The sequence below is a fragment of the Manduca sexta genome, chromosome 27 (assembly GCF_014839805.1).
Source record: "Manduca sexta isolate Smith_Timp_Sample1 chromosome 27, JHU_Msex_v1.0, whole genome shotgun sequence".
In the NCBI taxonomy this organism is placed as follows: Eukaryota; Metazoa; Arthropoda; class Insecta; order Lepidoptera; family Sphingidae; genus Manduca; species Manduca sexta.
Window position 1 is genome coordinate 2,260,128 of NC_051141.1, and position 21,482 is coordinate 2,281,609.

General features: G+C 36.1%; 3 protein-coding genes across 3 annotated transcripts; 2 read left to right on the forward strand and 1 right to left on the reverse strand.

Moving 5' to 3' along the window:
- Positions 1-3,152: 3,152 nt before the first annotated feature.
- LOC115453718 lies at positions 3,153-18,038 on the reverse strand. The gene is made up of 5 exons (XM_037443997.1): positions 17,816-18,038; positions 10,660-10,912; positions 9,548-9,688; positions 4,854-4,985; positions 3,153-3,828 (listed from the first exon to the last, which is right to left on the reverse strand). Exons 1-5 carry the CDS (start codon positions 17,926-17,928, stop codon positions 3,745-3,747), a joined length of 723 nt encoding a protein of 240 aa, XP_037299894.1. The 5' UTR covers positions 17,929-18,038; the 3' UTR covers positions 3,153-3,744.
- LOC115453717 lies at positions 11,020-12,048 on the forward strand. Its single transcript, XM_030182433.2, has one exon. It carries the CDS (start codon positions 11,101-11,103, stop codon positions 11,602-11,604), a length of 504 nt encoding a protein of 167 aa, XP_030038293.1. The 5' UTR covers positions 11,020-11,100; the 3' UTR covers positions 11,605-12,048.
- A 1,657-nt stretch (positions 18,039-19,695) lies between the features above and the next one.
- On the forward strand, positions 19,696-20,721 carry LOC119190855 (ubiquinol-cytochrome c reductase iron-sulfur subunit-like). Its single transcript, XM_037444043.1, has one exon. The coding sequence runs from the start codon at positions 19,814-19,816 to the stop codon at positions 20,645-20,647; it is 834 nt and encodes a 277-aa protein (XP_037299940.1). The 5' UTR covers positions 19,696-19,813; the 3' UTR covers positions 20,648-20,721.
- Positions 20,722-21,482: the final 761 nt, after the last annotated feature.

Here is a 21,482-nt window from a genome sequence, read left to right on the forward strand (position 1 = left end):
GAGTTCAGCAAGCTGCACCCTAACTGCACGCCCTACATACTGTTCTACCGGCGAAGCGACGTGGAAGAGGGCACCGCGCCCGCGCTGGAGGACCTGCCGCCCAAGGTGCAAGAGTCCGTCATGGCGCACAATAAACACTACATCGAGAACGTGCGCTCCATACATCTTACAAGGCCATGACGGTTAAGATCGGACAAATCCATAGATTTCTCGGTACTGGATTATCCCGAACTGAAATAAATTGATACAAATCAGTCATCAGAAATGTTTTCATCAGCGTTTCACGAACATGTTGAACGGTTGCGACGGCAACGGTGTCGGTCTAAGAACACTATTTTATCTTACATTCTAAACATATAGCCTACAAGTGATTAAGGATTAGGGGTAAAACCCATTTACAATTTTTTGATTAGATGTACACACGGTGTAACGTGCAAGTAGTTAGTATGCGCAATGGAACCGTTGCGAACCTCATGGACTGCAGAACGCTGCAGCAGAGCGGTTTTGTTATCGACATATTGTGTAATCTCAAGTGTTATATTTAAATATTGGACGGGCATGTCGTCGCTACAAACGGTGGCTACGGATGCAAAACATTCTGATGTAAGGGGAAGGCGTGGCGGATGATTGGCAACATGGTGTGGAGGTGGAGCACGGGACCGCGAGCAGCGGGCCTGCGAGATGTCTAAATGACATTTTAACATGATTCATATATCCATAGGGTTTAAAATATCGAACATAAGTGTTTCATCTTATTATACAAGACTATGAGGTACTATTGTCGTACTAAATACGTACATAGTTTGATATAAAATGATAACAATATGTAAATAATAATTTCTTTATATTTTATTTTTAACAGATATTCTGTAGGAATAATATATTTTATTTATGAAATGGGGCCCTAGAGCAAGGACAAGGAAATATTTTAAATATTTTAATGTTTTATTTGTCTACATACTTGATAAATTTTACATTTTGCCTTTAGTTTAGTGTTTCTTGGATCGTTCTTGTTCTGGCGCCCTACATTATGGATTCAATGAAGTTTGATATTATATGACACGATTTAATGCAATTAATTATTTATTTATTCCTCTATTGGTACATTTGTGAAAATAAATATTGGATGAATTCATAATTTCTTACATGACAGAACAAGGACGGCCTATGCGCTAAAACAACACGACATGACACATTTTAAACATTGTATTTCTTCATATTTAAATATGTTTATTGCTTGCCTTTGAATTTAGTAACGCTCGGGCCGTTCTTGCATTAGTGAGTTTGATATAAAGTGATTTTAATGGCAATGAATTGAAAATATTTATTTATTCGTATATTGGTACGTTGGCGTATTTACATAATGCAGTGAATAAATAATTTCTTATATAATTTGTTTAGCAAGAAGACTATCATAGTATCTGGTGACACTCAATACATATTTCATCCGTAGTTGTGCACAATCATTACACACTGCTTGTGGGTGTTAATATAAATAGAAGTACATGTTTAATGTCGGAACTATCTTTATACATTTTATTTTAAATATCAGACTCGTAGTCGGTTGTAATTTTAATGTTTGTACACATTTTGAATTTTACATCGTTTGGTAAGAATTTCAAATAGATACATTTGAAAAAGCTAAAGTATTTATATTGTACTATATTTACAATGATTTGAGTTCGTGGTAAATAGTTACGTTTTGGTAAGGATAACTGTGAGAGTTTAGTTTATGTACCGCCCTATAGGGTCGCGTAATGTAAGGATGTACAGTGGTGTCGCGCAACTGACGGCGCGAGTGTCACTTCACACAGAGACCAACTATGCATTGGATTGTAAGTCACATCGTTAGAGTTGCTGTATTTATTTCACGCCGTGGATATTTAAATATCATATACTTAATATTTTCAATTATAGCGTAAGATTGTCTTTGCATAAATGCATGAAATAATCGTATCATTATCGATGTTAGTTTCTGTGTTCGTTTCTGCATGGGTCGATTGGAGCCGACGGATGACACCTGCTGCTGCTGTCGTGGACACCGGAGACGCGGCGGGCTCTCGGTCCGCTAATGACCGATATGGAAACCGTTATATTGGTGCAGTACGCAATGTTTTTTAATGGTTCAAGTAGTTAGGCTTTATGTGACCATCGATGGCGCTCCACTAATGTCTTGTCTACTGTTGGAATGCGGCCGCGACTCACTAATGGACACTTACGTAACCGTACAACTTAATGTTAGTCATCATAACTTTGCCGGAATTGCACTATGACGTCGATAAATGGATACTTTTTATTTAATATGTCATACCTAAAGAATTTCCTCGTTTTAAATCAGCATTATTATTTGTATTGATATATATTTGTACGTTATTATTATTTGTATTAGTTATATTTTTGTTTAATTTTTATGGCATTGTGTAAATATAGCATTTACATTATAAGCTAGTTGTAGGAGCCTGTTGAGAACATGTTTCATTTGTGTAAGTAGTCGACCGAGGTTGATTCTCGGCGAGCTATCGACTCAGTTATTAGTTACAAATTGTTAATTTGCCGATTCTGTTTACAATAAGTTTTTTTTTTGTATTTTTTAATGTAAAGCCAGAAATATCCGGTCTTGGTTTTCACTTCAAGTTTTATCTAAAACAGCGCATGGATACATTTTGTTACGATTAATCGTAGATATTCGCTTCCGTTTTGTAATATAAACTAACTAAAGTCACTGTGCACATGTTGGCACTGGGACATTTAGCTGGTAAGCCGAATTGCCTTCGTGCATGTCATCATTTTTGTTGCGCGAACATTGTTATTTGTTTGTTGATACATTATTAACATACGCAATATTTTAACAGCCCTCGGTACGATTTATTTGATTTAGTTGTTACGCATTTGTGGAAATTGATCAGTATTTTTTACTGTTATTTACTTTGAAGTAGTTTCACGAATGTCAGTTTTGTCTTTACATGTGCCGTTGAGATTGATATCATGTTCAGCTGAACAATATGTATTGCGCTGGATTTTCCATTTCTACCATCACTTACTTCTGCTATGGATGTAGTGTAACTATCTTTATGGTTAAAAAGAAATAAACTTTTCGGAATACAAATATTTTTTATTTGTTTTTCACATTTTATTAGAAAGAAAGAAAGAAAGAAAGAAAAACGATTTATTATTATTAAATCTATTTACTGTGCGCTTGGTTCAGAAATGTGGAGCAATTATGAAGAATATATTTTACATACATACATACATACATACATAACATCACGCATTTTATCCCCGAAGGGGTATGCAGAGGCGCAACTAGGGCACCCACTTTTCGCCAAGTATGTTCCGTCCCATGATGTGATAGGGGGCGAGCCTATCGCCATATCGGGCACAAATTCCAGACTCCGGGCTGATACTGAGCAGAAAAATCCAAATATCACTTTACCCGACCCGGGATTCGAACCCAGGACCTCAGAGCGCTATTGTACCGGACGTGCAATACAACTACGCCACCGAGGCAGTCATATATTTTCTTAGTGATATTAAATATCTATGAATTTGTCTCAACAAAGACTCGTCAAACTGTAATAATAAAATATCTCTTGAGTCTACCTTAGATTTGGTCATAGATGTCAGCGTACAAAACCTAACCCTCCCAATGATTGTATAAAATGTCCTATATTCTAGATAATTATAAATTATACAAAATATATCTACATTGTACTTAGCGGTTTCCTCTTAATATGATATAAATCATTATAACCCAACGAGTTTCCCGCCCAAATTGTTTAGCTTCTCTGTGGCCACTCTTGAGATCTTCCTTAGGATGGTTCCCGGGATCTGTAAATATAAATACTCTAATGAGCACCATAATCGAAAAAAGTCGAGGTATTTTCTCACTAAATATTTGATTTGGGTAACATGTCGAAACATCATAATTAATGTTTGCCAAGTGTCCACGAAAGTACTGTCTCATTTTGAGCAACCATGGAAAAATATTAGACTTACTATTTTTTATATAAATAAATAGGTTACAAATAAATGTATATCTGTCAATTCTTTTGCTTTACCATAAAATACTATATTTTTATAAAGTATGCTGTGTTTTTATAGCTTATTTTGAAAAATACTATATTGCACCGAAGAAGTATAGGAAATCCTAGTTAGAGTGTCATGAGATCAGAGATATTGCAAAGTAAACAGCAAGGTATTACGCGCCAAGTATTAAAAACAATTTATTGTTAAACGTCAAGTCAACTAAAGGCTCCCTTTTTGCTGAGCTTATTGCCTTGGAAAGTACTTGTTTCGAGAGAACTGCCAATAGGTAGGTATCTTATCAGTTGTAAATACGTATACTATATCTACTTGAAAGAATAAATTGAGGATGAATAATGAAAATAATGTGTGTTATATATATACCTACCGATTTCATTGAGGTTTTCTTATTTAGATATAAGAGCAGCAGAGTTTTTTTTTAATTAATAACACCGACTAGAAATGCTTTCATAAATAAATGAACATGGATATTTGCCCCTCTAATTTTGTTTACATTAAGTACTTAAGTATACTTCGGCGGCTTCTTCTTTTGCATTTGTTTAAATTATTTATCAGACTACCTAAATATCTGGTTGCCTGTGTGCAAATCTCATATAAGAATTTACCATATGAACATTACTTGACAATAATATTCTTATATAGGCATTATAGAATATTTTTTTTTACAGCTCCCTTATACCTACAACATTTGAATATAAACGTGCAATAGACAATATTAGTTTTTTTTTCACGCTCGTAATGGAGCAGCTAGAAGGTTACTATTAAACCATTTAAACTAGGTCATAATACTAATTGCATCTATTACGTACATCTAAAACAGAATTCACTATGTTGGATACTCCTTGCGCCCCGCCGACTAACACTTGTCCCGCTCCATAAAACTTGTCTCCAGTGTTACCATACTTTTCAGATTCGCTTATAGTATCAACTATGGGCTTCGGCTGAAAAAAAAAACTATATATTAGACAGAATAAAAGCTGAGGCTGCATTAAAATTAAACGGGCTAGTATGGATTGTTCGTGCGGTAATAACGCACAAACTATTTTAAGTCATAGCTAATGTGTAAATGACAACAGTTACGTATGCTTCCGCTTCTGGTAGTTTGAAATGACCTGTCAAAGAGCAAATTACCTTCCACGTCATAAGGCATGCGCAATTTAAGCTAGTCCTAGGGTACACGTACGAAATATACACGCATAGGTTGTAGGCATGCAACACACCGACACTGTGCATGTAAGTCTTGCAGTCGCACTCACACACGTATAATAGGTAGGATATGGCTGGGATCATTGCAATGTACACACGGACAATCGCGCAGCTCCCCGGGGCTCGTCGGCCTGCGCGGGTTCTAGGGCTTGCACACACACCTTTATACCTATGCGGGTATCAGCGGAAATGCCGAATAAATGCAGATGCCTCTGAGCTTCGAAAGGCAAAACACGCATCGAGGGTCTCTTTTCCTAAGGCCTGAAAGAACACTGACCCTGTTTTACAGCCGCACGGCCACAATGGAATTTCATAAAGATCAAAAGAAAATTTCGTTTGTCGTTTTTAAAAATAAGATAAAAAGTGAAGCGAAGTAGTGTACATACACAGTGAACATTAGTGTAAAGCTGTCGCAAGTCATTAAGGCACTGGAACAGGACCAAGCAGAAGTGTAAAGTAACAGTGAGGGTGAAAATAATTTGTCAATAGCTGAGTACTAAATAACAGTGAAAAACAATTATTGTTCATCACGCATCAACATCTACGGCATTCGAACTGGTATTTACTTCCACTCTTATTACCTATTGGTCGTCTTCTACTGTTTAATCTGAAGTGACCAACTACTCATACCTGATATGACACCCACTACAATAAAAAATAAACTAGTATGTGGTGGCTGCAAATGTAAATTACAACGAAATGAGATTTACCTTGCATGTGCTGTATGCAATATAAAATTTGATTTGTGGTGTGCAGTTATATCCAAGAAGCGATACTTAGCAATGGAAAAAGAAACAAGGGAAAACTGGAAATGCCACGATTGCACTGCCGAAGCGTTGTGTGGATATCATGCTAAGTCACAGAATTCTCAAGCATTTGAAACGCCTCAGATGGCTATGGTACCATACACCAGACGCGAGATGCCACAAAGGTCCGGTTTTGGCTCCGATGCTCCCAAATCTCAAAGTGAAAGATATCGTACTCAGCCGCCAGAGGAGATGGATCTAAACAAATCCAGGGCATTCATAGAGCTAAAAGCATCTGTAAAACAAAATACCTTACGAGCAAACGATGTAAATGATAGGATGGATTCGTTGGAACAGAAGGTTGACCTTATCGATCGCCAAAAGCTGAAGGGGTTAGAGTATACTCTAACACAGCTAAAAAATCATATGCGTGCAATTGATCAAGATTTGTTAGTGAATGATATAGAGATCACGGGAATCCCTGAAGCTCGTGGAGAAAGGATTAATAGTATCGTGCTTGCCGTGGCCAGAAGGCTCAGAGTATCTATGGGAGATCGCGATATCGTGGCCGCTTTTCGCCTCACACTGCCTCGTCCACAGTTTGCTGGCGCCGTTATCACCCGACCACGCCCTATTGCTGTCACGCTTGCGCATCCGGCACTCAAGATGTCCCTGCTTGAAGCTGCACGTGCACGGCCCGATGTTTCCATCGCGGATTTAGGCTTCTATGGATTGCCAAATCATTTTCACGTCAATCACAGGTTGTCCAAGTACAACCACCAGCTGTACCATAAAGTAAAAGAGGCCGCAAGAATCAAGAAATGGCGTTTTGTATGGAGCAAGAATGGAAAGATTTTTAGCAGGGAGGATACAGGTTCGGTAATTCACAGATTATCCTCAGAAGCTGATATTGAGAGGGTTTTCGGCATCACACTTAGAGCCCCAGAGGCACATCGAGCGGCAAATCGGCGTTTCAGACCTTATTAATTTTGAGATAATTTTTTCTTGTTCATTTGTTTTTATTAAGTTTTTTAAGGGATTATATTAAGATTGTTTTTTGAAATGTAAGGGTATTTTAGTAGGATAAGAACATATATTTTTTTAGTACTTATTCTTCTTCAACATGAAATTTATAATTGCGAATAAAGAACATACACTAATAAAAGTTACCCATTGGCTGCTGTGTAAGATTAAATACGGAAAATATTTGTATTCAACGGTTCTGCTACACCTTGAGCAGTTAACATAAAACGTGATGTGGATACCTCACAGCTGTTAGATATTTAAGTATCTACTTAGATCTCTGGCCGATGCGATTGATGTTTTTAATGACTCGGAGTTTTTCCTTTGCACGTAGTTATTTATTTATTTTTACACGTGTTGGTATCACAAAATACATCTTTGGTTTGTCCACAACTGCTTTAGGCCGTGACCATTATGTAATACCTATACGTTCAAAGTTTAAATATCTAATTTATTGGCTTCAAAAATTATAGGTGGGCCGTATACTGTATAGCAATCATTAAAAAAAGCCAAAGCGAAATTTATTTTACTTTCCTGCGCATGCGCTTCATCGAAGAGTCTTTATAGAGATCAACACGAAGTTCGATTCAGTATATCTCCATTAATTACCATAAATAAAGCATAGCGAATTAGAATAACCGAGAGTCCAAATTATGTGGATAAAAAATTGAAATAATTTAAGTTGTTATTAATTTTTCAAAATTTAATTTTGTTGTATTAAGAAATAAAACGCAATTTACGATTCACGATGAGTAAATTGTAATTAGTATTGACAAATAATAATTGTAGAAAATGCAGTGCCAAAACAAATTACTTATTTTCGTAAAATTTCGGCATTAAAATGAAAAAAATATATATCATACAAGTAATAAAAGTTAAAATAAATCGGGATTCAATGTAAACTGCACTACACGAAGCCCCGGTAAGTGCACGGCTTTTCTTTAGGATTCGGGTACGCAGGTTCCTGTGTCAAGTTTCAATGGATCGAAATCCTAAATCCATCTCAAGGGCCTTAAAATGTTAAGGTTAAATGACACTTTCGAAACACCTTGTTTGGAATTAAATATTGTCATTACTCCTTCTCAGTAGTAGAGGAGATCCGTGCCCTACAGTGGGACAGTATGTAATACAGGGCTAATATTATTATTATTATTGTTATTTTATTTAATAACAATATTTAAACAATTATGTAAAGATAATTTATTACATATCATGCGATTTATTTTATTTTTGAAGACCTGTGGCCTAAATACAAGTTTTACTCACGTTATTAAATATTTTTTTATTTTACCTTGGTTCTCTTTTAGTACGTATTTTGTTTTGTTTTATTTTTTTAGAATAAGTCACATCATAATAATAGTAGTGCGTGTAATAGATACGTAGGTAGACATTTTGTCCAATTAGAACAACTATTCATCGATTAGTCCATTCGTTATTATGTATTAATACTTAATAAGAAAAATATGTGTCAAAAAATTAAGCGAAAATAAAAAAAAAAAGTATTTAAAAACTATATCTACTCGTTAAAATCTAGCTACAGAAGTAGGTAACTACCTATAAGCCTGTTTATAGTTACCTACTTGTTGTTTGCTTAGGGATTAGTATTCCCTTAGAAACTCCCGTACAATAAAATTCTTGTCCATATCATAATTATGCTATTAGTTTGAATACAAATGACCACTAAATTTAAGAAAGAAAATTTTGATATTTAGATTTACCGTGGGAGACACTTAAGATCTTTGTCTCCTTACAAAGTTGGATTGAGAGTGTGGACTGAAATCATCAAAAACTCAAGGCAACCCATTGCGCTTTAAAATAGGGGTTAGATAAAAAGCGTGTTCGCTATAGGAATGTAACTGAGGGAATTTATTAAACTATTCAAGTTAGGTAGTTTTGGAACGATATTAGACGAATCTTAATTTTATATAACATATGTATTTGTATCAATATATATACAAATATATGTATACATATATATCTACTATTGTAATCTATGACCTTCTACGGATATTTTACTATTCCAAGTCCGGAATACGAAATTTTAGTCGTAGCTCCGACTTTTTAAATTATACATGTACCTCTACTTTTTATCCCAGTGCTTGAGGTACTTTTAGAAATAAATAAATGTTTAGATACTAATTATAATGAACTCTTGAAATGCTGATCAACTGAATGTAATATTGATGTTATTTTTGATGTATCTATATGTGTTAGTGTTAAGAATATACATAATCTTTGTGGATTTAATAAATAAATGTGAACTTAAGTGTAAAGTTAATTTTCATTCAGTCCTAAAAGTTTTTATTTGAGGTTTTACCTTTGCCAACGAAATAGATATTATAGACAACTGGAATTCATAGTCCAAGATTAATTTCTACAAAGTCACTGAAGATAGTGCCTTTGTAGAAATTAATCTTAGATTTAAGTACTGAAATAGAATCTAAAATAGCTTGAATACCCGAATTACATAATTGAGTTATAAATAGCGACATGAGCCAGACTTACTAAAGATAAAAATAAAAGATCACCTGGAAAATCCCTGCGACGAGGCCTTGAATATTTTCTTTAACTGACAACGTCTTGCTACCGTATCCTTCTGATTCTTGTAGGGCGCTCTCAAGCGTCGGCGGGGGCGGAGCGAATGGTCCGCCAAAATTGAGAGCATTTGCCTAAAAAAGTAATAATAATTTATCGAGGTCAGTTATTTACTCCTGTTCCTAAGAGTCTAATAAATTTAAGTCTTAGTTGATCTAATGGTTCTAAAAAACAGCCAATTGAGTCCCTAAAAAGATTAATCAATTTGTCAATGACGCCAATTAAACAGCTGCAGCATGAGCTAATGCTGTTGGATCCGTGAGGTAAAGGCCATACCGGCCCGAAGAAATACCTATCAAAATGGAGGCGTATGCTATCAAGAGGGTTTCAACTTAGGTGCTGTCGTACCTTCGCTTAAAATCCTTTTAGACACTCTTACGCATCGTAAGTATCTTTACTAAGATGAGGCAAGCGACTTCACTCGCCTAGTGGTAAGCGTAACTATCAGTATAATAGCGATCTAACACGTCTAATTATAAAACATAAGCACTTCACTGAGACACTAAGATATTTGATTATGCAGTGAACATCCTTCACCATACCCCGTAATTCGCGATATTAAGCACGCACTGCGAAACACATTATTTAAAATCGTGCAGCATTGAGTGCATTGCGAATGATATAGAAAGGGTACGGTAAACATATCACACCGTCCAGATTTATTTCACAGTGCGCGCTAGTTTTATGTTTTACTTAATTACAATAGTACTAAACATGCGGTAGTATCAATTTCTCTTATATAAGAACGACAAAGTGACCCGTCTGCACGTGATGGTAAGTGGGGTCAAATAGAATGACTGACAAAGATGATTACCCCTCGGCAGTAGTGTACACAGGCTAACCCCGGAACGCGACACATTTACGTGGGATACTATAGTAGGTTTTTAACATCTTGTGTACGGTCGTCACGCTCCGTATATACCACCCGTAAGCTTAAGTACCTTCCAATACTTCATTTACAATAGAGTATATAGAGCAATATATCAGCCATATTCCAGATACCAGCTCAGCTAACGCCAAGCGATTTACTTTGTTTAATATTCACCTTTGATTGTATTGTATCTCCAATAAAGTTAGAGGCAGTTTGAATTTTGTTAGATATGTAATTTCCTGCACCCTGGTTGCGGATAGCGTCGCCTCCAGGGTAGTTTTCTGGTTCGAGAGGTTGGCTAAGCTGAACGTTGGAGCTGTCTTGTGGGTTGTCGTAGATCGGCAACTCGATCTGTATTGGACCGTCCACAGGGGCGGATAGACAACAATCGATAAGGAGTATTAGAAGTACTGAAGTTCGGAACATTCTGTAAAAGAAATGTGTACGTTGAATTATTTTGTTATTGGTAAAAACCTACTCTTTCTTAAATAGTCAAAGACGTTAGGTCTATGGTATTGTACAAAGTACATTGTCAATTTGACACAAAATCACCATCCATACAATTTCAAAACTTAAAAATTCTAGTTACGAAAGCATTTCTGTACAGCTTTCAAGATGATGATGGAAATGCCAGAGGTCGTTCATTGCTTCGGCATGTTCCCACCTAAATACGGATGTTTCTTAATATCTCTTTTTGGGATGGGATTCGGCGGTATAGGCTTGGCTGGTATCGTGCTGTACGGCCTCGTTGAAGACAGCATCATTAGCCATTTCGTAAACACCTCAAAGTTGGACGACGGTTTGAAGAAAGCGACGCTACTAACTATCGGGCTATCTTCCCTCATGCTTCTAATTGGGAATGGACTGCTCTTCCTTGGCGTAACATTTCGTGCAAGACAAGCCGTGGAGACGTTCGTATGGGTGATATTCGTGTTGATCTCCATCCTTACTATCGCGGCTATAGCAGCGCCGATGTCATGCTTTTTTATATCGGAGGCATGTCTCATTAAAAAAATATCTTCAGCGTTAATGACAGTATTGTATTTGTTCTTATTAATTTATTTAGAATGTTGGGTATATTTTATGGTGGTTGGTTATAATTTTGCGCAGTCTTTGTGATTTATGAAATTTTTGTTTGCTGTTTTGTGAGTTATACACAATACATAATTGAAATACGTAAAGAAGTTATCTCTTGTCGTCCATGGAAATATGAGTTGCTGTAACCGCCAAATTACGAAATTGTGTTACGTATACATTTTGATTGAAATTTCCTCATCCTATCCATTGGTGTCTTTAAAATCTTGAAATTTCTATAAAAATAGCGATTATATTATCAAAATTCAATTCTTTCTTTTTAATTTTAATACATTTTTATGATGGTACCTAAATCTTATGAAAATTAGCTTTTGTTTAATGTAAACATAAGATGAAACAAAATCATTAAAGTAAGAGTCAATTTTGTAGAAAAAAATACTTTCACTGTGTTTATTTCTGATTTTTACGTTAAGTTCATCACAAAATATGATCATCAAGATTAGTAAATAAACAAAATTTCAATTCTTATTTTTGTTAATTTATTCATCACTCTACGTAAACTTCATCAACTACTATGAACTTTCTCCTTTGAATTGAAAACTAAAATCTGACTAAATAAATAAGAGCTGAGCAGGAAACAATATGAAATATTCATAGCCAGAAATATATGTGACTAAGTTTAGGGTTTAGCCAACATCGCACACTGCTTAAATATCCTTGCTTATGGAGGTTGAAAATAATGGAATTCTCAGAGCCCAATGGCGTTGGACCGGAGCGTAGTATACCCTGGGTATTATTATACTTATCTTAGTCTTTGATATGCGGAAGGAACATTTCTTGTCTCATATATTTCGGTTCATGTTTGACGTACAAAGGTTTCAGTTTTTTACATTATTTATAATTTTACACTTTTTTTTAAGTCCTACCCAACAGTGATGTAACATCACTCCAATAAGTTATAAAGTGAAACTTAAACATTAACCTTGGAGTAGCTAGTTATTTTCCAAGGGAGGCATACTACATAAACTATTTCTATGTTCTTATTATTGCAGATTTGATTATTTTGGTAGTAAAATGGGCAGTATTAGGCTGCTTTAACAGTGTGGGGCATGGCGTCAAACAATACTGTAATGGTTGAAGCCTGACTAATACGTGAATCCTCATCATATCATTGAGATAATCCAGATACGATTTCAGTTAAAATAAATACAAGTCCAACAATTACATAACTACGATGTATTTTGGTTTATCTGAAAAGTCCTCTTTTGGCGGTTAGGTATAATAATTCTTATTTCTACTGACATTGTGTAATACTGGTACTTAGTAAAAAGTGTTTAAGACCCGCCCCCGACGGTCTTGAGGATTCATTCCATACATTTTCGGCGCACGAGTTACCTGGGGGTATATGCAAAGATTTACTTATTTTTTATTTAAACAATTTTTGTGCTCATTGAAAGTTTTAAATTATTAAAATATATCTATGAAATTGTATATCTATAAATGTTGGTTGTAAATTAAAATGATGTGTGCTGTAGAAAGACATGCACGGAATCTACAATTTTTTTGTGAAATAAATGATATAATATCCTCATCATAAAAAAATTTAGAACACCAACGACAAATGATTAAGTATATCCCTTGAAATTAAATGGTTTCCATCACATTGTAATGAAATTTATATAATCACTAATAGTCACTAATCACTGATAGACCGCACAAGTGCGAGCTGGACTAGTGCACCGAAGGTTCCATACAAATTAAAAAAAATCTATTAACCTACATACAAATTTATAGTTTTCAGATTATTTCCTTTAGGTCTGCCGTAAAACGTAGCTTCTTGCTAAATATGAATCTAGGTCAACGGGAAGTACCTTATAGGTTTCTATTCCATTGTTAAATCCCAAAGTATGCGACATAAATGCTCATACCTTATGATCGTGTTATATCGTGTTTTGCAAAATTAATTGTCACTGCTGAAAGAGAACATAGACCCAAGTATTTTATATAAGCTTGATACGCGTTCGTGAGAAAAACTATCTTGACATACGGACAGGCATACAAACGTATAACGAAGAGATCTTATAGGGATTTCTTTTGAGGTACGGCACCCTAAAAAAGAATAGGAGATGGAGATCAGATAGAGGATGGAGATCAGAAGGTCGGTCAGGAGTTCTTTAGGGGAGACCTGTGGTCTGTCAAAGTTAAGCAGTGTACTATGGCTGATGATAAGATGACTAAGATTATCGTTACAATCGTTATCTTCGCCAGTTTTACCATTGTACTTCCAGCAAAGAGTATTATATGTTTATGCGTATGTTAGTTCGAGGTATGACGTCAAACGAATTATTGGAAGCAACCAGGTCGCGGCCCGGGCGGGAAGGGCGGATCTAGGTGCTAGCGGGATGGTGCGACCTAGATTGATGCTCTTTGTTTGGTACTGGACGGATGCTGAGTTTCTGATGGATGACGTCAATAAAATTATGAATAGGTTCAGTTTGTCTGCAGTGATATTTTTAAGGATATTTAGAGTTTATTATTAACTGAGGGGTGTTGGTTATATACGTTGCCTAATGCCTATAATTAGGTATTGATTGATATACTTAAGCTTTGACTGTAATTATGAGAGGAAGAAAAGTGGAAGTTTATGGATTTACGCCCTCATACTTAGGTTCGCTTGTGTCCCAAAATATTTTTTGTGGTATATGTTTATATAAAGTTAGTACTATATAACTAACAGAAGATTGACTTAAATTATAGTGGATTAGATATCACTGTCACTTTTAGAAGCATTCGCAAGTCGAAGAGAGAACACCGGCGACTACCCTTTACTAAAAAAATGTTCTCGATAACTTTGAGAAGGACTCTATATATCTGATATGTCACGCGCCCTGATAAATGGGACTCTTTTAGCAATGAACGCGCACACCTGTAGCCATGTATCGCCATAGGTTTGATTTGTGGTGAGCGTCTAAAGCTCTATGCGGTAGATCAAATTAGCCCTACTTGACTAGGTGATGTGGATTTTAGTTTACTGGCTGAATTGGGCCAGGAGACCAGAGTTTTTCTTTGCATTGTTTATTTGCATCCACCCCTTCATATATGTCTATGGGAATGTGAACGTATTACGTCAAGCCGCCTTCAAACCTAGTTTAGCAGTCAGATTTACTTTATGTAAATAAGTCATATTATCGAACAAGTTTTAACCAAGGTAATCTTATTCGAAATTACCTATTTATGTCTCTAGTAGTAGTTCGTATTTGTAGTGAACGGACACTTATTTTAAAATAACTGCGTCATATTGCATAGCCCTCGACAACCTGAGACATTACAATTTACAAGTGTCTTATAACAGTTAAATAATGTTACATACATTGTCCCACAAACACATTGTCGTAACACAACAGGGCACGTTCAATATTAGGGATATTAAAGAAATGTCAGTCTAGCTGGACAGGTACCCAACCGGACTTTTCCATACAAGAGACCTACCGCTCATTAATGCTCCAGATGATGTCTGTCATAACTGTATTTTGATGGACTATTATACCAACCCTGTATTATATAGGTATGCTGCCCACTGCTGGGCACGCTCCTCCTCTATTACTGTAAGAGTTCTCATAGTTTACCATACTGGCTAAGTGCTAGTTGGCAAACTTTACATACCCTCAAAATGCTTATGGTAAATTCAGGGATGTTGAAACCTACAGCGTAAGGAAACCCTAAGCTATGTTAGTGATTGTAATTGGTCACAGATTCTAAAAATGGTCACGAGTAAGTGCCTAGATAGGTACCTAACGTTATTTTTTTGGATTTACTGGTTTTTGAAAGCGGTTTAATTTTTATGACATGTTTTGAGTTAACCAAGACGTATGAAAAACATTAGACGTGTCTTGATAAAGTCAGAGATGTTTTGGATTTAAATTCTGCATGCATTGTTTCGGCAAACCATTGCATTCCCTTATAGGCTCTCGTGCAAATTTCATGAAATGGCTGTACAAAATTCAAGGAAACGGGAAGCCTATTTGCATACCAAGGGTCGATATTTGATAGTCGGTTACCGCGCAACTCGGGAATACAGCGACCTATATAAAATGTTATGTAAGGCCACCTTTACGAACAACACATTCAAAATCTGTGCGTGTTGTTGCGCCACTAGATACGTGTGTTGTTGTAAATGTCTGTGAATAAAATACGCGTGAGTGTGTTTCAGGTAACAGATTTATATTTGTATTTAAAACTACATCTACGGATGATTCAACATACTATATGCATTTAACCTCTCCTCGATTTTTTTCTCGGTTATATTATGTCTATTAAAGTAATTTATTAAAGTGTTGATAAACTCAATAGAGTAAGATGCAACTATCATTGTAATCTACTTTTTCTATGTGACACGCGAAATTATTAACTTTGTCTATGTGGTCACAGAAAATCGATGGATGCAGATCTCATGCAGACCGCTTGCAACAGGTCGGTCTTGAAATATATTTTAGAGGAACGCAATAAAAGGTTGAATACAGATAAATATTTTAATGTGAGGTACTTCTTTCTTATATATCTCAGTGTATGGAGGTGGAAAAACTGTGACTATTTTAATTACCGAGTTTTTAAATGTTTTTTTTTCGCTTAGATCCTAATTTATTGATCTTGTGCCATAAGAAATTTTGTTGAATTTTTATGTTTTTGGATATTTCGATTCAATTTCTAATTTTAAACTGTATTGATAATGGATCTCGGAGTAGCTCGAGTCTTTGTAGCTGAATGTTAATGGAATTTTGTTTTAATTTACAACTGGATGGCTCAAACATGACAGATTTCTAATCCTGACGTTTTCCGCATAGGTTAACGAAATTATTGGACTGGTGAGTATATGAATCGTAGCAGGCAATCACACAAAAATGAAACATTGGCCAAGGAAGCAAAATTAATTGTTAGCAGAATGCTTAAACATTGTAAATCCGACATATTTCTGAAGTAAAAAGTACGCTTTAGAAAGTTTGACAAGTTATAATAAGCACTGAAATGAAAAGAACAAAATGGTTTGATAACTTTTTTTTGGCGTGCGTGTGTTATAATTGCGAAGTTTGTAAAAATGTAGGTTGTTTGTTAAAAGTAAACACAGAAACAGCCAAACGGATTATGTTGAATTTGGTACACGGATAGACTATTTACTGAAATATCACATTTCTAGACTATGTAAGTACGTTAATTGTTTCTTTTGATCCCGATAATTTTCTCCCATGGGAAATTTTGAGATTAGAAGTTATTTTTTTCGTAGATGTGACGCTATAAATTGCATCAGTGTTTTAGGGACTTTTGTAACAATAAAGCTATTCCACACGGGCGGAGCCACGAGCACCACCTAGTTTTTATATTAGACGATTGGAAGTGCATCGTTTTATATTTTATTGCACAACTAGACTATATTTAGGACCATTTAATATGGTCACCGTCTATTTTAAATGTAAAATGCATATATTTCCATTCGACTGAAATTAACAATTATTTATGTGGTTGCTAACTGCCAGAGTGGCTTTACTATAAATTTTGAAATGGCTTCTAAAAATACTGTAAGCGTACTTTTTTGCTGGGGGCACCGCGTTAAACTTAAAATGTAAAAGGATAAAACAATAATTTAAGTCAGAATAATTGTAATCGATTGATTTTAAGAAAATACGTATGATAAAATAGTTTCTAATGATCAAAATATAGGAAGTAATGTTATTGATTCTTACGGGAAATTTATAAAAAGTATGGGATGACACTTTTGAGTATTTTTCATTACTTATTCTCTTTTGGCTATAATTTTCGATTTTAACATGTACTTACCTACATTTGTAAAATTCACACTAATTTATTGAAGAAGATTTCAATTATATGAATATGAATTTATATTCATGTAGATTAAATTAAATCATGACAACATAAATTGTCCTGTATTATAGGTAATATGTATTATTGCTTAATTTTATTACAATGAAATAAAATTAAGCAATTAATGTAGTTATTTATGTACTCATTTTTTAAATATCTTATAACTTTTACGATTTTACGGATTAATAAAGCTTAATGATAAGAAAAATGAAACTTATATTTAACCTGGCCCACACGAAGCCACAACCGTACAATTCATAATTTATATTACTTATATGTCCAACATGTGCACTAATTTACGCAATATTTAAACATTTTTACACTGCATTTAGCTTAATATAAATAAACAACGCACTGCTAAAAATAATTGAATAAATACAAAATACAATTCGCAAAAGTGTTGTTTAAAATTGCCACTCACTTGCAGGCGGACACGACGATGCGCACACGACTAGAGCTATGCAATAGCGCCAGTTGCGCACTTTCTCGTGTTACGTCATGGGGCCTTGGCACTCGCCGAATGTGTGGCCGCATGATAACGTAACATAACGTCCTTTCGAGCGTTAGGGACTCTGGTAATAAAGAAGATTATCTTGGTACGCTTTGAGTTTACTTCGTCCATAGATTTCGCTTTAGTTGGCCATGGCCCGTGACGGTGACAGGTATTTGGAAAGTGTGATTTTTTTATTCGAAAAACCCGTCGTTTTCTCCGTCTAACAACTGACAACTTTAACTGCTAGATTTATTGGTGATAGTTTCTTACTTTTCAATGATCTCAAGGGACCGAAGTGCCCTACTTACCCCTCTACTGTCGCACATCATAATATTATGTTTTGGGAAACTTGGGTTAAAATGGAAGTCATTGGCGGTGGCAATATTCGCATGACCTAATTCCAGTTAATGCTATTCGAAATTATTATTTTGATGGCATAATCAATCGTGCTTTTAATTAAGAATTGTTTGTTTAATATACTTCCTTAGTTTGAATAGTAGTAATTATGTGATTTCGTTAGGTATTTTAACACCTGCAAAGTTTCTTGTCGATAGCAACTCATCCGTATTGTGTAGATGAATTATTATATCCTCAAACAAGAGGAATGGAGTTTTAAGTTTTAACCGAAAAGTCAGACTATCTGATGAAGGTCACGGAAATTTTGTCCCAGCGCCAGCAGGTTTGTGCCAACAGGTCCAATTGAAAATATTTTGTACGGACTTGACTCAACATCGGATTGTGACTGATCGATCGACTCGCAAAACATTGTCTATACACAATTGTTAATTAGTAGCGTGTTAAGAATACGGCATAGAATTAAATTGTGAAGTGGGTCAACTGAAAGTCGTAGGGCCTAGTTGCGCGTTTATGTATCTTTTTAGAGATAAAAGGATAGAACTCAATGACCCTTCTACAGATGGCGAGAAGGTAAGTAACTGGCCCTGCATGGCAACGCATGGCGGCACCCAAGAATAAAAAAATAAAATGTATCTCATGAATAATCGAGGTACCTACATCTTTTAATAGGAACCCAGTACTTGGATGATGCAACTAATTTAGTCGTGTACAAAAAAGGTAAGCGAACTTGTGGGAGCAGACATGACCTATTGGACATCGGCATTGTTATTTCACACAATAATGCTTATAAGATATTATTATAAGGTCAGGGAGCCCTATTCCTTCTATGGAGGCAAATCCGTATTTTTGCAATTACGTGAGCTCTAATAGAAGGATAGCTTTGATAGCCATAATAGATAAAACCGCCGAAAAGTGTCCTTTTTCCTAAACCGTCTATGAAAGCTGTCCTTCGATTAAAACATCCGTTATTGCAAAAAGACAGATTTACCGACGTAGACGGTATAGGCCCCCACCCCCAAACCTTAATTGAAATGTACGTCAACATCTGACGTCATAGAAGAAAGACTCAGGGAAGAACAATTCATTCATTTATTCATGCGCCTTAGTTGGGTCCCGTGGGTAGTAACTAGTTGTCGACAAAAATTTTACGAAACAGGTTGTTTTGGAAAGGAAAATACAAATATAAGTCTTTTTGGCTCTTAGGTATGATTGCGCGCCTGTAACTGAAGATTCTAAAGATGTAATTTAATGCATAATTTTTGTTTTTTTCTTTTATTATGGTCTTAGATTGGCAAGCTTGGGTGTAGGAGATAATATAGCGGACAGCTACTCAGGTGGAATTATGGGGTTACAGATTTATAATGGTCGCATAATATTATAATTCTCTTTGCATTTCATGTTTACCTTTATACACCTCGATGGTATTTATATGAAGTAGTATTTATTGTACTTCATTAAATGACATTGTCATTACTAATTGACAAACCGTCCAATAAGGATAGATTTTTATTGCTAAGTATTATGCAATACTTAAAATGGTTGATTTATGAATAATGGTGCAGTTCTATAATGATTAACACAATTAATTTTATACAAGGAAGTTCTTTGTCCAGGAGTGCCAGAGCTTCTCTCAGATTTTCTCCCTCAGGCCTTAATGTTATAAAACTCATGCCTGACGAGGAAAGACGAAATAAAACTCCAAATGGATGCAAAAATGTAGTAAAAAATGTTTATTATTCTGGTAATCTTCGAGCCGCTATAGGACTCAATGTATGGACTCCTGTGTGCTTCCAAAAAGACTACCCACGTTTCCACCGGGATTTGGAGTATCCCAATTTCGATAAATACAGAAAGGAACAATTTAAAGACGTGAGAAAAACCGACTGGGGCGAAGGAGACAAGAAACCAGGTCACGTGTACGTGGTAGGGTTTTTTGGTTTACTCTGCGGTTCCTACGCACTTAAATCCCAGGCCATTCATTACCTTACGTTCATGGGCGCTGCAGCTGATATTATTGCAATGGCCACTATAGAAGTCGACCTCACAAAAATACCGCCTGGCGCCTGCCTTTCTTACAAATGGCGCGGAAAGCCTTTGTTCGTGAAAAACAGAACAGCGGCTGATATTGAACTTGAAGCAAAAACTCCCTTGTCGTCATTACGCGATCCAGAGGCTCCCGAAGCCCGCATGATTAAGCAAGAATGGCTCATTGTTATTGGAGTATGCACTCATTTAGGATGTATTCCCATACCAAATTCAGGTGACTGGTCTGGAGGGTTCTATTGTCCCTGTCACGGCAGCCACTATGACAATGCAGGGAGAAGTCGTAAAGGCCCAGCGCCTACAAATCTCGAAGTACCACCGTACAAATTCCTTAGCGACACAGTTGTTTTAGTTGGATGAGCAAGTGCGGAATATATTCTTTGTTGTTATTTTTACTGAATTATGAAATAAATATGGCTATCATACTTGTTTTATTGTGATTTTTATATCTGAAGTAAATATGATTATCATGTTGTAAGACTGGAATTTTCCGCATGGTTTCTGTTGTAGACTGAGTTTTTATTGGTGCAGATAAATTTGTAGGTACTCTCGGTGATTTATTGATTCCTGTCGATGGCCCGCGCATGGCCGCATTGGCTTACTGCGCCGCGCCGCAACGTCCGGCCCGAGTTCGGCCTTCCTTGCACCACGAAATGCAATACCGAATACCTCTACCACTAAAATTCAAAATCCACGAAGCCGTTCTAAAATAAAAAACGTCATTTTTATAATTATAATAATAATAAAATCAATATAATAATAAAATCAGCACTGTATTATATACTGTCCCAGTGCTGGGCACGGGTCTCTACGACTGTGAGGGATTAGGCCTTAGTCCGCCACGCTAGCTTCATGCGAATGTCTTAGATATGTGATCTTATGCCCCCCCCCCCCTCTCCTCTTAGGAGACGGACCGCAACAGGCGGCACCGCGGAAGAACGGCCGCCGACTACGACCTACGATCCTTCCTTTAGAGGAAGACCGCAGCCTTCCCCAATGCGCCGAAGAGGGCCAACGCAGAGTTTTAGTTGGTATTTGGTTCGTTGTATCCAGGTTAGGGCTTCGACTCGGCGTTCGCCTGAAGGTCATCAAATCCGGGCGGCTCTCAACGCCGGGTCGTAAGGCCCGGTGATCCAAACTTAACCACCAAGTCGCCCCCCATGAAGGCTCGGCGGTAGTCATAAGGCACTTACTC